At 31.8% G+C, this 16,282-nt stretch overlaps 1 protein-coding gene across 1 annotated transcript in view; it reads left to right on the top strand.

Annotated features, from left to right (window-relative positions):
• The first annotated feature begins 3,826 nt into the window (after window positions 1–3,826).
• Window positions 3,827–16,282, top strand: part of LOC116847548 (organic cation transporter protein-like) — a 90,177-nt gene continuing 77,721 nt past the window's right edge. Inside the window, exon 1 of the mRNA XM_032822644.1 lies at window positions 3,827–4,440. Within this exon, the coding sequence (XP_032678535.1) occupies window positions 4,406–4,440 (35 nt within the window). The 5' untranslated portion in view covers window positions 3,827–4,405. The remainder of the gene's footprint in view (window positions 4,441–16,282) is intronic.

Genomic DNA, 16,282 nt, shown 5'->3' with positions numbered 1-16,282 from the left:
ATATATATATATATATATATATATATATATATATATATATATATATATATATATATATAATTGGCTATGAACAAAAACTGTAGCATTAAAGGCATTTACACACAAGTTGTCGTAGTCGTAACGTAAGACGTATTGTAAGAATTACGTTAAGTATTTTTGAACTGTAAGGTTACTCTCTTCGAGAATTGCAATTGACCAATTTTTACGGTACGTTACGCCTAGGGTAATTTGTGTGTGAAGACCCTAAAGGCCATTGAATATATAAACAACGTAAACAGAAAGAGAATCAATGATTATTTTACTTAGGATAATTATTGAAGTTATTAGCTTTAGTAGAATGATTGACTTGTCATTTCAAAACAATATTTTATGCTTTTAGATTTTGTCTTGAGTAACACACAATACTATCTTGCATCTCAAGTCTTTAACGGTGGTACTTTCGGTGGAAAATTTTTGTATCAAAATGTGGCTTGTAGACACCCGATGGCTTCGGCCGGTTCGTGGGCGGTGAGACTCCAGGAGACCCTCTAAGTTTGGCGCGGTTGCACTGACTCGATTGGGATAAGTTTCCCACAAGACTCGCGAAAATATAGAAAATTTGCGCGGAGGAAAGAAAGACGGATATATCACTCGGACGTGGCAAAAGCCCTTGTATACGAATAGAAATACTCGAATGTATGTGATAGTGTTCGATGCCAAGTAAGTAACGGATAAGAAGTAGAATTAGTCGAAGTCGAAGTAGTCAAAGTAGAGTCGAAGTAGAGTCGAAGTAGAGTCAAAGTAGAGTCGAAGTGAAGTGGTGAATAAGAAGCTAGTTCGCATCGCGGATTTTTATAGGGTATCAGTTGGAAATGGTTTTAGTATGGTCTTCCCTTATAGAAATATCATACTAAGAATCATTGATAATTACTTATTTTCAGTATTAAAAATACTGGATAATAAGTAATTATCAATGATTCTTAATATGATATTTCTATAAGGGTTTAACGTATATGAAATGTCAACATTTGCAAGAAATAGACGTGTGCAAAGATAATGAAAGTAATAATTTTAATATGTGACTACTAACAATAGATGAATATTTCATAAATTTTTTTACATGATATATTTAACTCTCACTTAGTTCATATATATAACAGAATTCAGGTTATATTTATTTATTAAAATAAATTTCATAACTCTGACTGACATTACATATTTATTAAATAAGTTAAATATATTATGTTATAAATGTTTGTATATATATTTTTTTGTTATAAATGTTATAAATGCTTGTAAATATATATATATATATATATATATTTATTTATTTGGTTAATTATTTATTTAACAAAATTGTTATTTTTGTCTTGACACGCATAAGTTTATTTCTTGCAAATTTCGACATTTCATATAACGTTAGACGACGAATGAATGTTCCAAACTGACCGGAAGTAGAAAATTTCAATTGGAACATCAATTTTCGGTTGATTTTGAAACATAAAGTGCATAGGAAAATGCACTTTAACCTATTCAAAAACATTAGAAATATTCAAATTGTTTTTGCTTAACTATTTTAAAAGCTAGATTAAACAAAATTCAATTTTTGAAATGATTCAGTAGAAAATAGTAGCCTAAAATTTTAAACCGTTTTGGACCGTAATATTGGAACGGATCATTGTTATACGACATATTTCTATGTAATAATGAAAAATTATTCATGCACTACACTTCCTGTCATGCTGTCCTTTCTCTCTCTCTCTCTCTCTCTCTCTCTCTCTCTCTCTCTCTCTGCCTTTCTCTTTTCCTCTTCCCTTCCTTTTCTTTCTCCATTAAGTTCATTTAATATTACTTTAGTCTGCGCTTCTAATGTATCTTATATTAACTACTTTGTATAATAAGGTCATTTTTATATCATCTTGATAATGTTGAATTGATGTTGCTGATGGGCCATCTTGATATCAATGATATTGATATCACAATGATTTATGAATAGTGGATCATTCAGAGAATGATGTCATCTTGACATTTTCATGACTGACATTACTTGGGTAAGTAAACATGTTGGAAAAGTATAAACCGTTAAGTGTCATTCAGCAGAAAATTACGAACAGTTACAAAGTTGCTGACAGCGCAGCGCAAAGCATTTTTTCTGCTGAATATAACCATTATTCTTATGTAACACATATAACATATGCGCGAAGATATGAATGCATAATATAGGTCGGTCGGGTGAGAAACATGAATGAAATTACCCGAAAGAAGAGATTGATTCGAAATCAAACCGGTTATAATTCGAAATTGTTAAATTATTCCAATTCGCACATTTTTTACTCGAAAATGAACTCGAATTAAGCCCGCAATAATTCGATTCGATTTGAATTCGAATGCTTCAAATATCTATAGTAATTGGTTCGTAACAATACTTTTAAAAAGATAATGATTAATACAAGGAAGTTCGTCAAATCTGTAAATGTTTATAAGTATGATTTATGATATGATATATTCCGATGCAGTTTTGACATTATCTTAAAAAAATATCAATAAAAAAATTCTCATAATATTTAAAAATCCATTAAGAAAACAATTGTTTCTCGTCTTCTAGTATATAATACTTTTGACTCTGCCCGTTATAGGCATATGTTTATAAATATATCATAGCTGATAAACGTACATAAACACACGTTACTAAATAATCGTGACATCCGTTTTTTCGTATTTTAACGTATTTTTCGTATCGTTAAGGATTGATCATAGATCTCTAAAGTTATTTAACCATTTCATCTTCAAAAAGATATCTAACTAAAAGACACAAAGGAAAATATAGTGCAATATATATAAATATAGTGCATACAATATTACTAGATAACATCGTATCGCGACATACGCAATGTTTCACTCGCTTACATACAAAAATCAATGGACTCGCGAATAAAAGGCACATGTGCTCGCTTGCTCGCTCGCGATTGCATACTCGCCGCCTTGTTGCCCCTCTGCTATGTTCTGCTTTGTTCTGTTTTCTGCATTCGCGTGTAATCGCGTGCGCGTTCAACGTACTTACGAAAAAACTCGGTCGCCCGGCGTTTACTCACACGACGGGCTGAGGCTTTTTTAAAAACTAGTTATATCACATACTTCAGTCGCTATCAGAAACTTTATATATCAATTTCTCGAAAGCTAGACGGTAAATTATCTCTAATTTCTTGTAGTATTTCTCTAAAGATCTCTCTTTTATTGTCCTCTAGTTTTTCATTAAAACTCTAAAAGAGTAGTTTGATTACTAGAATTAAAAACGTGATATCAGAAGCAATTTTTGTACATGCGACATGTAAATAGTGCTAATTTTGACCTCGTACTGGCTTCAGTACGGTCCACGTTTTTCTAATTGTGCATGTATATAGGTCGTGTTTCCATTAATGTGCTGTTAGAGTTTAAAAATATTACTATGAAAATGGATTCACGGACTGAAATACCATATCTAAACTTAGCGACAAAGCAACTTCGGTGAGAAGCGCGCGAGTGCTATGAGCGAAATCTACAGTATTTATCGTAAAACGATCGAGCGAATCGAACGACACGTAATTGTTTATGATGATTTTATAATCATTTATAATATTGCCACAAATTAACGCGCTGAACTTTCGTTCCTGCAATAAAGAGATTGGCCGCGATGGACAGTCACGATGTAAGGCGTCGTTCGTGACCATTCAGATCCTCGTCAATCGAGTGCTGACTGAAGTTCAAGGTATTCCCTGATAATTCGTCGATCACGCGCGCGACGGATGGCTGGTGTGCGGGCACGCGAACCCACGAGTCATAACGGATTTCATCGTGAATTTCGATCTCGCCGCACATGCGTGTAGCCGTAAACAGACACGAGCCGTGCTGTGGAATAAACGTGGCTAATAGACGTCTGTGGTGTGTGCCGCGCGAGGAAAAGTGATAGCCGCTCGGCCGTTGAGCTGATTAGTCTCTCATGCGGCGACGCGACCCGTGCCGTATCCCGTGCACGCGGTTTGTTGACCCAACTTTCAACAATGAGCCAGATAAAAGGCGGCGGGAAAAAGACGGCCGATGACGGTGGCTTTAAAACGAGAATTTCGTCGTCCGTCGAGCGCTGCCAGCTGGCATCATCATCATCAGTTGCGACCTCTTGTTCTCATGCCGCGTACACCCCCATCTAGCGGTGCGCAGATCTCAGCCCGTCGTGTGAGTAAGCGCCGGGCAACCGAGTTTTTTTGTAAGTACGTTGGCGCGCACGCGGTTACACGCGAATACAGAAAACAGAACAAAGCAGAACATAACGGAGGGGCGACGAGGCGGCGAGTTAGCAATCGCGAGCGAGCGAGCGAGTGAGCGAGCGCACGTGCCTTTCGTTCGCGAGTTGATTTTGCACGTAAGCGAGTGAAAAATTGTGTACACACGTATGTCGCGATACGGTACCATCATGGGTTCGAAGAAGTGAGTATCTATCCTGAGATTTCTTCACTCTTTCCGCTGTGTTTATCGAGAAGTGTCTTTAGTGCTTTTTTCTCAAGGAATGTAGTCGTTTTAAAAGTGGTCATAGAAGATTTTAAATTATTTCTTTTTAAATATTTGGAGACTTGTAAGAGATAGTACTTATGTATTTGCAATCCAATATTATCGCAGTTTATTTCAACATTTCTTTTTTTTATATAAATCAATAATGGTAGTTATTAAACTTTACTACGTAATTATTTTTACTTAATTAGATTATATAATTATTATTATTTAATTAGATTATATAATTATTTTTATTTTATAAATTTGTATGTGTGTATGTGTGTGTGTGTGGTGTGTGTTATTACAATTCAATGTGATGATCTGGTCGAGAGAAGTAAGAGCTCACAAAAAATGTAGTCACAGAATAAAGCGCTTGTCGGCCGCTTTCTAAATTTAACGTATTTAACGAGATTGTAACTTTATGCGGTGATGCACAGAACTACACGTGTCGTGCAAGAATATTGGACAGTACAATAAGGAACAATTGTCTATTTCATTTTTCTTTACATTTTTGAGAGTGTTATATCACAGGAAAACAACAATTATATGTTTGTATGTGCATGCGTGAAGACGCTTGTTAATATATGTACAATTATGAACGTCTTTATTTTTTCGTTGATGTGATACAGTCATCAATGTAAATGTACATTGGTTCTGTCGCATATATGTAGAATACAAATTAAACATTCATATGCGAAACAGCGAGTTACATTTGGAATCACGCTGTTTGTTGTCAAAATGATGTCTAGGTCGTCGCTTACGTGTGTTGAATATATGGAGAAAGGCACATATATCGATGTGTCGTTTTAGGACTATCTCCTAACCGCAAACTCAAAATAGATATTAATAGCAGCATATATGCCGCTATATATGTCGCATATATAACCGTATTGGAGATTTTCCCCTATCAGGTGTTATCATACGGATTCGACGCGGTCTGCATTATATATAGTATCCACTGAGTACGAACATTTCCGATGCCATACATTCGGTCGATGCCCTCGATAGCAATGCGTTAAGATCGATGTGTTCGATCGCAGCGCTTTATTATCGTGTAATTTTCGTATAATTGTTTTTGGATCTTCCATCAATGTTAGAAAAGTTACGTTTGAAAAAAACTTTCCTGGCCTTGGCATATACCAGAAAAGATATGCCTACCTGTTTAATAAGTATTTTGTTACTTCTAATAAAGATTATAGTAAATTAAAAAAAAAACTAGTAATTTTCAATTACAAATTCTCTACTTATTGCGCACGAATAGAGAAGAGCAAGTTTTAAACCATTAAGTAAATTAGATTTTAATGCAGTTTAATATAGTTGTAAATTTATTACTATATATAGCTTGATGTATACATTTCATAACTTATGTATTTATAACGAAGATAATTCAGACAATACATTTCTTCTTCTTTGACCTAATAACTTTCTTTAATTTAATTTAATTTAGCTTCTTAAATTGTGTCAACTTCTAATTGTCTTATTCTGCTGTGTGCAACTTGAGTGTGTCGCTCCTGTATTGCGCTAATTTAATGCTGCATTAAGGCAGCTCGTGTCTGTCCACAGTTTTCATAACATTATTTCCAGGGTTGGGAACGTTACTTTTTAAAGGAACGCATTACCGTTATCGTTACTTGCGGTAAAAAATAACTTGTTACCGTTATTCGTTACTGATTCTAAAAAGTAACGCGTTACCGTTATTTGAAAAGTAACGATAAAAAAATCGTTACTTTCCGTTACTTTTGTAAAAAAAAAAAGTTAAAATCGGCTTATAAAACGAATAGTAAGAGAAACAGTAGATAAATTATACATATATAAAGACAAAATGTAAGATATTTAAGCAGAAAGCATACATTCTTGCATAACGACATAAAGCCCATTCTACATTAGTCGCAAATCGCAAGGTCGCAAAGAAATTGACTAATCATAGTCGATTGTTCTTCTTGCGATCGAAGAATAATCAATTATGATTGGTCAATTTCTTTGCGATTTTGCGATTGCGAGTAATGTAAAATGAGTTTTAAGGGCGCCGCACACGAATTGATATAACAGTAACGTAAGACGTACCGTAAAAATGGACCAATTACAATCGAGTATTCACAAAAATGGCGATCTTACGGTTCGACGATACTTAAAGTGATTGGTCAGTTCTTATGGTACGTTACTGTTATGTCAATTCGTGTGCGGCGCCCCTTAAGCGTGGTCTACAATGAGAACTTAAGCCATAAAGTTTAAGCTTTAAGTCCTAAGCCGTAAGAAGTTGATCAATCACAGTCAATTATAAGAAAAATAATTGACTGTGACTGATCAATTTCTTACGGTTTAGAGCTTAAAGCTTAAATTTTATGGCTTAAGTTCTCATTGTAGGCCACGCTTTAAAGACTACAATAAGCTTTCTACAATAAGCAATAAGTTTTAAGTTGCAATAAATTACAGTAGATTATTCTTCTAATAGTCGACTATGATTGGTCAATTTTACTATGTCTTAAGATTTATTGCTTATTGTAGAATGGGCTTTACGGAAAGCAGCATTAATTGTTTATCGTGTGCAAACTTTCGTCGCGTGGCAAGCGTTGCCGCGTTCTGTGTACAGAAGTCACTATAGTAAAAAAGTAACGATACAAGTAACGATGAATCTCGTTACTCGTTACTAAAGAAAATGTAATGCCGTTACTTTTTCATTACTGATACAAAAAAGTAACGGCGTTACCAAATTGTTACCAAAAAAAAGTAACGAAATAGTAACGTCGTTACAAGTAACGCGTTACTTCCCAACCCTGATTATTTCTAACTCTTAAGCGAATAGCTTTTTTATAAAGTACAACTGTGTAATCTGAAAAATTAGGCTGCAATATCGAGATTATTGTAAAGTAGAAAATATGTTAGAAATATTGTATTGTACTATAATTAATCACTCTATGAATTAATCGGAGTGTATATTTTTAGTTAAGTAATAACTATATCGAGATATCTTTTAGATAATTTAAAACAAGTATTTTTCTTTCGCGAGTTAAGGAGCATAAACAAGCAACGAGGACCTTATCTTTATTACTAAAAAGTGACGCCAACATATACCCCATTTCTACCAGACAGTAGAAATTTTTTTTGCTAGAAAAATGTACTTAAAATAAGTGCCAAAATAAAGGTTCTGATGAGCTGATTACAAAAATATAAATTTTAGAGCCGCGCAGTTCCGTTCTAACATTAAGGTCCAAAAAAGTTCCAAATTTTAGGCTACTTTCTTTGTTTCTTTAGCAAAACTGTACGTATTTTAAAAATTCAAAATGCTATATATAATAAAGTTAAATGAAACAACATAAACAAATGTAAATGAATGGAGGAAAAGTAATTGGTTGTAAAGTATAAGTAAATACTGAAATTTCATTGGTTCAACCGAAAGCGCAATGAATTTACTTCTGAATCATTTCAAAAGTTGAACTTTGTTTGATTCAGCTTTTAAGCAAAAACAATTTGAGTATTTCTAATGTGTTTGAGGTTAAGGTGTATTTTCCTATGCACTTCATGTTCCAAAATCAACTGGAAATTGATGTTCCAATTGAAATTTTTTACTTCCGGTTAGTTTGGAACATGGAATTTATACCATTATACCATTTATACCATTCTTTATTTAATTTTATTAAATGTAGCATTTGGAATTTTTAAAATCCGTTAAGTTTTTCTAAAGAAATCAATTTGAAAATAGCCTAAAATTTAGCACCTTTTTGGATCGTAGTGTTGGAACGGTACACTGGACGATTCTAAAACTTATATCTTTGTAATCAGCTCATCAAGGTCTTTAATTTGGTGCCCATTTTAAGTACATTTTTCACTGCCCAGAAATGGGGTACATGGCTTATGGACCAGTGGCATCACTTTTTCGATCTGGCTTTGTTAGATATATAATTTCGAAATTGATTATGATATCGAAATAATAGAAAAGTGAAACTGCAAGTGCAGGTCTCTTTTTATTACTAGGTAGAGTAAGGAGGAGCTCGAAAGCTCGTCATATAATGTAAGATTAAAGCTCGGCGAACCGACTGTGAATATGTCGGCTCTCTCGCTACGACCTAGCACGGTGAGATTCTCGATTTAGTATTCGACCTTTGTTTCGCCTTTTCATTAAATCTCTCACGTATGCTTTTCTTGTATATGCATGTGTGGTTCATTGCCACGGGACGCCGGTAGCGATAAAGGTTCGGTAACCGAGTCTTACAAGGTGAAATAATATAGGACTCACGCGGTTCTCTTTAGAAATTTAACATTGGTAAGTCAGTGATTAATTACTTATTTTGAATAATAAAAGTACTGCTAATGCTAACGGTTGTATTACAGAACTCGTAGTAATTGTAAATATTTTAGCGTTTAATATTTCAGTGATTAAATCTTTCAGGAAGATATTACTAGTTCGTCAGTATGAAATTACCCTTGGTAAGTAGTTTTATGACTAGTAGCTAATGCTTTCAAGTACTTAAACTTCAGAGTAATTGAATAACATTTCATATCAGTGATTAATACTTTATATAAAGTGGTAGTAACTATTATTAAAATTTATTATTTAACAATACTTTTTATAGTATATCATTTTCCATACTTTCTCTGGGTGCAGTCTGCGAACTCGTTAATGATATTCTATTTATTCATCGTAAATATATTTTAGAAGTAACATTTCTCTATATTTTTTGCGAAAGTAATTTAAAACTTCTAATAATGAATTTTGGAAAAGATAAATATAAACATTCTCATTATTAAATTTTGTATCATACCTTATCAAATGAACTTATTGTTTACTATAATTCATTATAATATTTAGTTAAAAAATTGAAATGCAATTATGGCGTTACTGAATTGTTAATATATTATATTAATAAGGTAGATATACATGATATTCATCGAAAATTGATTGTTGCTGCGTTGTTTCTAACATATACTATTATAATGCTTTTTTGAAGAATATAAGAACATATTATAATCTACCAAAATATCATATTATAATATTATATATTATAATCTACCAAAATATCATCACAACTCAGTGGCGTTATCGATTTCCATTTAATCATTGAAGTAAAGCAATATTGACCACAATAGGAAAAAAATGATGTTGTTATAACAGGGTATCGAAATCGCGAAGGGATATGTTCATTTTTTTTAAACAAAAACATCAAACATTAGTTTATTTCACTTTATTTGTTTGTGTTTAATTTGCTACAAACAGGATATTATTTTGCAATAATATCCTGAGAAAAAAAATTATATATGTCCACATTGAAAAGTATGTTGTTGTGAACATATAATTGAAGTAAATGTTTATCTTAACAATACAAGATCTTCTGGATACATCTAGGAACGTCCTGAGACATAGAATATTCCCACGACGTCCTCTGGACATCTTTGCTATTTGGACAGCTTTGTGACAGTTTATTATGTCGACGTTTAATTGAATCAAATTATGTTTTTCTTTTTTCACAATATTTGTTTTATGTGCGGATATATATAATTAAATATATATATATATATATATATATATATATATATATATATATATATATATATATATAAGGTTACATATATGGACAAAATTTATAATTATATATATTATATATATTATATATATTATATATATTATATATATTATATATATTATATATATTATATATATTATATATAATCATATTTTTATATGATTATATATGAACTTTTTTTCCGAAATATAATAAAGTTTCAACAATTCGTTAGCTGATAATTAAATATTAGAAAAATAATTACTGAAATACTGACAATATTTAATCTCTGCAAGTTTCTTAATCATTTTCAGTATTAAATTTTTATAAGAATCATCGCGATGAGACTTAATTTTCGATATTTCCCGTTTTATTTGCCTCGAGCGTTATTCTTTTTAATACTTAGTGGTCACTCTTCTGAAATTCGAAATATTTAGATTTGATTAGTTGCTTCGCTGTACGAAGCGGATACGTAATTCAAAGAGATAAGCGACTTGCATCTCAATCCTTGAAATTATTAATTTCTGTTATGCGAATATACGTTAGTCGCACGTAATTACTTACTTAATGGGATCGGTGATCTCGTTCGATATGTAATTAACTTATCGATACGTGTCGGCTAAGCCTCGCACTCAGTTTCTTCTTGATAACGATAATCTTATCGTCTTGAGAAAAGAAAAATAACGAAGTAAAAAAATATAGTGCAGACTGAATACGAAGGTATAGTGTGAAAAAATGGTCTTTCCGTTGGCGCGGCTCGTAACTTATCTTTACGCATTTGTACATTTCCTCTGAGTATAACAAAGCGTTTTTCATTTTCCTCGTATACGCGTACTCATAAACATGCTTTATGGTAATATTTTTGCAGCTGCAGCGGCGTTTTTGCGAGATACGTTGCAATATGAACAGACAGCGGCAGCGGTGGTGGCGGGAAGTTTTCACTGTTTGCGATCGACACAACTCGACGTCGTACGATCAAGTTTTTAACGTCCAATTGTCGCGTCGTTATTCGAATTGAAGTATCCTCGAATGTGTTTACATCTTACGTAACTTCACTAAACTCAATCTTAACGCATAGGTAACTTGGTAGCAGAAAGGTATTAAACTTTTTTTCGATGCATTTTGAAATACATTCATTATATGAATTATGTTCATATATATATTATATATTCAATATTCACTATGAAAATGTATCTTCTGAGAATTACTCGAAAATAAATTAGATATCGGTTGCGTTCCGAAATGTATTGAAAAAAATGAAAGTGTTTAAATTTTTTTACTCCCTAATGTATAATACAGTTTGAACACTGTTTTCTCGATTCTGTTTGGAACGTAGCCGATTGTCTTGAATGAGAAATTAATTTATGAGAATTAATGAAGAACAAGTTCTCTCTTTAAACCATTGGCTGCATTCCAAACTGTATCGAGGAGAACCGTTTAAAATGTTTTGTAACCAAAACTACGTTCCAATATTCTCTGCCAGTCTAAATCTATAGTCAAATTCTATAGTTCATGTTACATATACTATAGGTTTTCAGTGCTAGTAGTGAATATCGGAACGCAGCCCACGAGTGCTCGTAAGCTTCAATTAGTGTTACCGATAGTTGGAAAAAAAACTGGAAAAAACATGGTTTTTCGGTTTTCTGATCAAGCTTGGAAAAATTCATTTCTGACAGAAAAATTAGTTTTATGTATTCATTTAAATAATGTCACCTTCTAATATATAAAATTACAGAAATTGCCGCTATATATAGCAAATTTTGTGTTACGTGCATTCCTATATTTTTTTTCTAGAATGCAAATATTAAAATAATAATATAATTGACAAATCCATATATAGCAGAAATATCCAAAATATATCTTAGACACGTTCCAAGGGTATGTGATATCTTTAGGATGTATTTTGGATGTATGTGGGAAAGATCTTTTAAAATGCAAATATAGTACAAAATTAAGTATGAGAAGTTTCTCTGGTTCTTAACTTTTTAGCGCGTATAAGTATTCTGCAAACAGATTATCACTACGCAACATTATCTTTGTCATTATAATGACAATACCTTATATACTCAAAGTATTGTATAATGAAGCACTTTTTAACTTTGCTTAAGACAAAGGCAGAGTCTTTATACATTGTTACTGAAATAATTCCTTTAGAATAAAACAAGTCCATAGTTCATGCACAAACATATCATAAACTCACTAAGACGATAGGTAAGAAAAGAAGAGAAATAAAATTAGGTTGCATTTTCTAGTATGAACATATTATTCTAAGTTTCGAAATGTTTATATATCAAGGTAAGTATTCCTCAATGGTCATCTGACAATATATTGACTATTACATAGGCCCACAATTTAAAAAAAGTTGTCTGTACCCCTTATAGAAATATCATACTAAGAATCATTGATAATTACTTATTTTCAGTATTAAAAATACTGGATAATAAGTAATTATCAATGATTCTTAGTATGATATTTCTATAAGGGACTGGGGGTCTGACTAGGTATATTATACGTATTTTGGGCTGCTGAATCCAAATCCGGTGTCAGATTTGCTCTATCATCCTTGAGTTTACCGGAAAATCGAGGAAATCGTGAAAAGGAGCAGATATCCAGGTTTTTACAGAGACATGTATTCAAGAAAAATTCTAGAGTGACAAATAATCCCATAACCCCACAACCAACGTTGAAAATACATTATGTACTTTAACATGGAAAACGAATCATTCTACACGAAATCCCCTTACGGGGCAGTTGTCATCGTTTCTAACATCCTCTGAAGCAGCAGGATCTGATCGACGATCATATATTGTAGAATTGATATTTCGAATAGAAAAAAGATTCCATTTCGTGGACAATAACATGAATGTGACCATGATAGGGCACGCACAGATTAGATTTTCTAATCTATGCGATGTTAAAGGATTGATGGGTGAACTAAAACCGAATATGTATGATAGTATATAGGTTATTGAGTTATTGGGTTGTCTAGTCATCAGATGTTGAAGTACATAATGTATTTTCAACATTGGTTATAGGGTTATTCGTCACTCTAGAATTTTCCTTGAATACATGTCTCCGTAAAAACATGGATATCTGCCCCTTTTCACGATTTCCTCGATTTTCCGGGAAACTCAAGGGTGATGGAGCAAATCTGACACCGGATTTGGATTCAGCAGCCTAAAATACGTATAGTAGACCTAGTCAGACCCCCAGCACAGACAACTTTTTTTAAATTGTGGGCCTGTGTTATTTTAATCAGAAAGTGTTGCGCATTTAATAATATATTATTTTGAAAAAAGCTACGTATCCTTATTGAATTTTTTATACTTTATGTTTTAATTTATTTTTCGATTTTTAATTATTCTAATAAAAATAGAATTGATATTATATGAATAAATATAGTAATTAATAAGGTAAATAATAATAATAATAATAATAAGGTAATAATTAGGTAAATAAATTAGTGTTTTAAATTTTTTTCATTAATTTTAGTATACATGTAGTAAGCGTTGATACACTATCAGATGACTTCTCCCCTTATAGAAATATCATATTAAGAATCATTGATAATTACTTATTATCCAGTATTTTTAATACTGAAAATAAGTAATTATCAATGATTCTTAGTATGATATTTCTATAAGGGTCTTCCGCGTAAAATTCAAATGCATGCGGCGGAAATGGTCTTTCAACTGCCAGCCTTTAAGTGTCAACGAATATACTAAATAGTAAACTATTTAAAACAAATTCCCTGACTTTTCAATTTAAGTTGAAAGATGCAGAATATGAATATGATTATATGAACATAAAGAGAATTTACGTTTGCCTTTAAAAATAACCATAACAGTCTCTCTATTTTGTAAAAAGTCAATTTTTTTCTAAAAAATCTTTTTTTAGTTTTTTTAACAAGTTCAATTTTTCCGAAAAAACACCACTTCGATAAAGCCTTAACATCTAGATCAAAAGTGTGATTAGCTTTTTTGAGAGCTTATTATTATAATACTTATATTACTAACTACTATATTATTATACTAATACTATATTATTATACTTAAGTATAATGTAACACATGACATGATCTCAGACAGAAAAATGTCCCGAATAGAAAAATAAAATGTTTTAAAAACATCTTAAAGATGTCTTATGTCTCGATCCTGGATAATGCATTGTCTAGGATGATACATCATGTTATCAAAATGATAATAATGAATCAACAGCCACACATAAAAAGTATATCTAGTACTATAATCGCTCATTGAGCGCTCAATGAGCTCTTATATCCAATTGACATATTCCATTAGATCTAAAAATATACACTAATTAGATGCAAAGCAGATGCTCACTGAGTGCTCAGTGAGCAGTTATAATACTGGATATTCTTAATGTATATTTAATTACGATGTAAACAATTGGGAGTGACGCGGTAGTTAATAAACTTCCAGCTATTATAAAAAGAACGGTATGTTGATAGGCTGCATGGCAAGTGTTTTCGTGTTTTGTACTTAAACATATCTGTTTTGTATTTAAACACATCTTGATTGTGTATACTAATGGCGAATTTGATTGATGCACACTAAGGTAAACGTCCCAGTGGTCGAACATATATGTCCCAATGATTGATATATTGGTTTTGTATTTTTCTTTGTTGAAATGCTTTTCAATATACAAAACAATATAATAAATGAAAAGAAATATTTAGTTACTTTGTGATTTTGTTTCATTTATTGATAAGCATCTTAACAAACACAAGTATATTATTAGTAATTCAATTATCGGTACACGTTCAATCACTAAGACGTTTACCTTAGTGTACATTAAAGCCGTTTAATAGTACATTTTTATATCTAAAATCGTCTTAAATATATCTCCGAAAGCTCCATAAATAGTACAACGATTTGTATAGTATCTAAAGATGAATATATATATATATATATATATATATATATATATATATATATATATATATATATATATATATATACACAGGATTGGGAAGTAACGATTTACTTATAACGTTACCGTTACTTTTTTTCGGTAACTATAACGGTAATGGCGTTACTTTTTCTGATCGGTAACTGTAACGATAACATAGTTACATTTATCCAGTAACGATAACGATTAATTCGTTACTTTAATAGTTATTTTTTTGTTTTAAATCTATTAAATTCGATCTATACATAAGCCAGTAGCAATAAGCAAAATGATCAATCATAGTCCATCCTCAGTCTGGCAGATTGCAATCATGACTGTAATTGGTTACTTTGCTTATGTCTTAAGCCTCTGTCTTGGGTCTTGTACACTGGATGTGATTAACGACGAGCGATATCGCTCATCGCTCGTCGCTAATCGTTAATGATCTTACAGACCAGCGCGATGCACGATGCAACACGCGATATGCGACGAGCGATATCCAATCAGATATATCTCAGATATACAGGGTGTCCCATCACTACCGCATTATCTCTTAAGGGCGGATTCCTGAAGTAATTTGAATAAGAAAATCCTAATACAAAAATGGCGAGACTATAATACTTTTCAAATTATAAACGATTAAAGTTGACCAATTATATTGGCTAAAGTACGCGCGCTCAGGTACGGTACAACACACAATGATACAGGTGCGTGCACATAAGTAAGAATTTGAATAAGATATGAAATTAGTTGTAAATCCCTGAAAGAAACATCAAATATGTGACAGCTTACTAATAGATTCTCATAAATATATTGTGTGATATTTTATTCATAACATTTTGACGAGATTGTTATTACTTGCGATATGTTTATTTAAATGATAGAAAAGGCAGATTATCATTACATATATTGTTGTATGTATAGAACTTCCGTATCGATATTTGGAAAAGGGACGACATGTAAATATATCAGATATATTTATATCTCAATTTATTGTATCTCATATCTATATTCTATATAAATCTCTCTCTCCCTCCTTTTCTCGTCTATTTTCCCTTATCAAACTCATAATTAGTCTTATTTTAGCATTTAAAAAAGTAACGAAATAGTAACGATACGTTACTTTTTAAAATTTGTAACGAGTAACTGTAACGAGTTATATTTTAACGTAAGTTTATTTTATTACGAGAGAAAATAACGGTAACGATAACGAGTTACTTTTATAAAGTAACGTTACCAACCCTGTATATATATATATATATATATATATATATATATATATATATATATATATATATATATATATATATGTCCCGCCACTACCGCATTATCTCATAAGGACGGATTCCTGAGATAATTTGAAAGAAAAA

The sequence above is a fragment of the Odontomachus brunneus genome, unplaced genomic scaffold (genome assembly GCF_010583005.1).
Source record: "Odontomachus brunneus isolate Ranch 3 - 2012 unplaced genomic scaffold, Obru_v1 Obru_scaffold_079, whole genome shotgun sequence".
Classification (NCBI taxonomy): Eukaryota; Metazoa; Arthropoda; class Insecta; order Hymenoptera; family Formicidae; genus Odontomachus; species Odontomachus brunneus.
The sequence above is the reverse complement of the archived record's forward strand: the minus strand, read 5'-3'. Positions and strand labels throughout refer to the sequence as shown.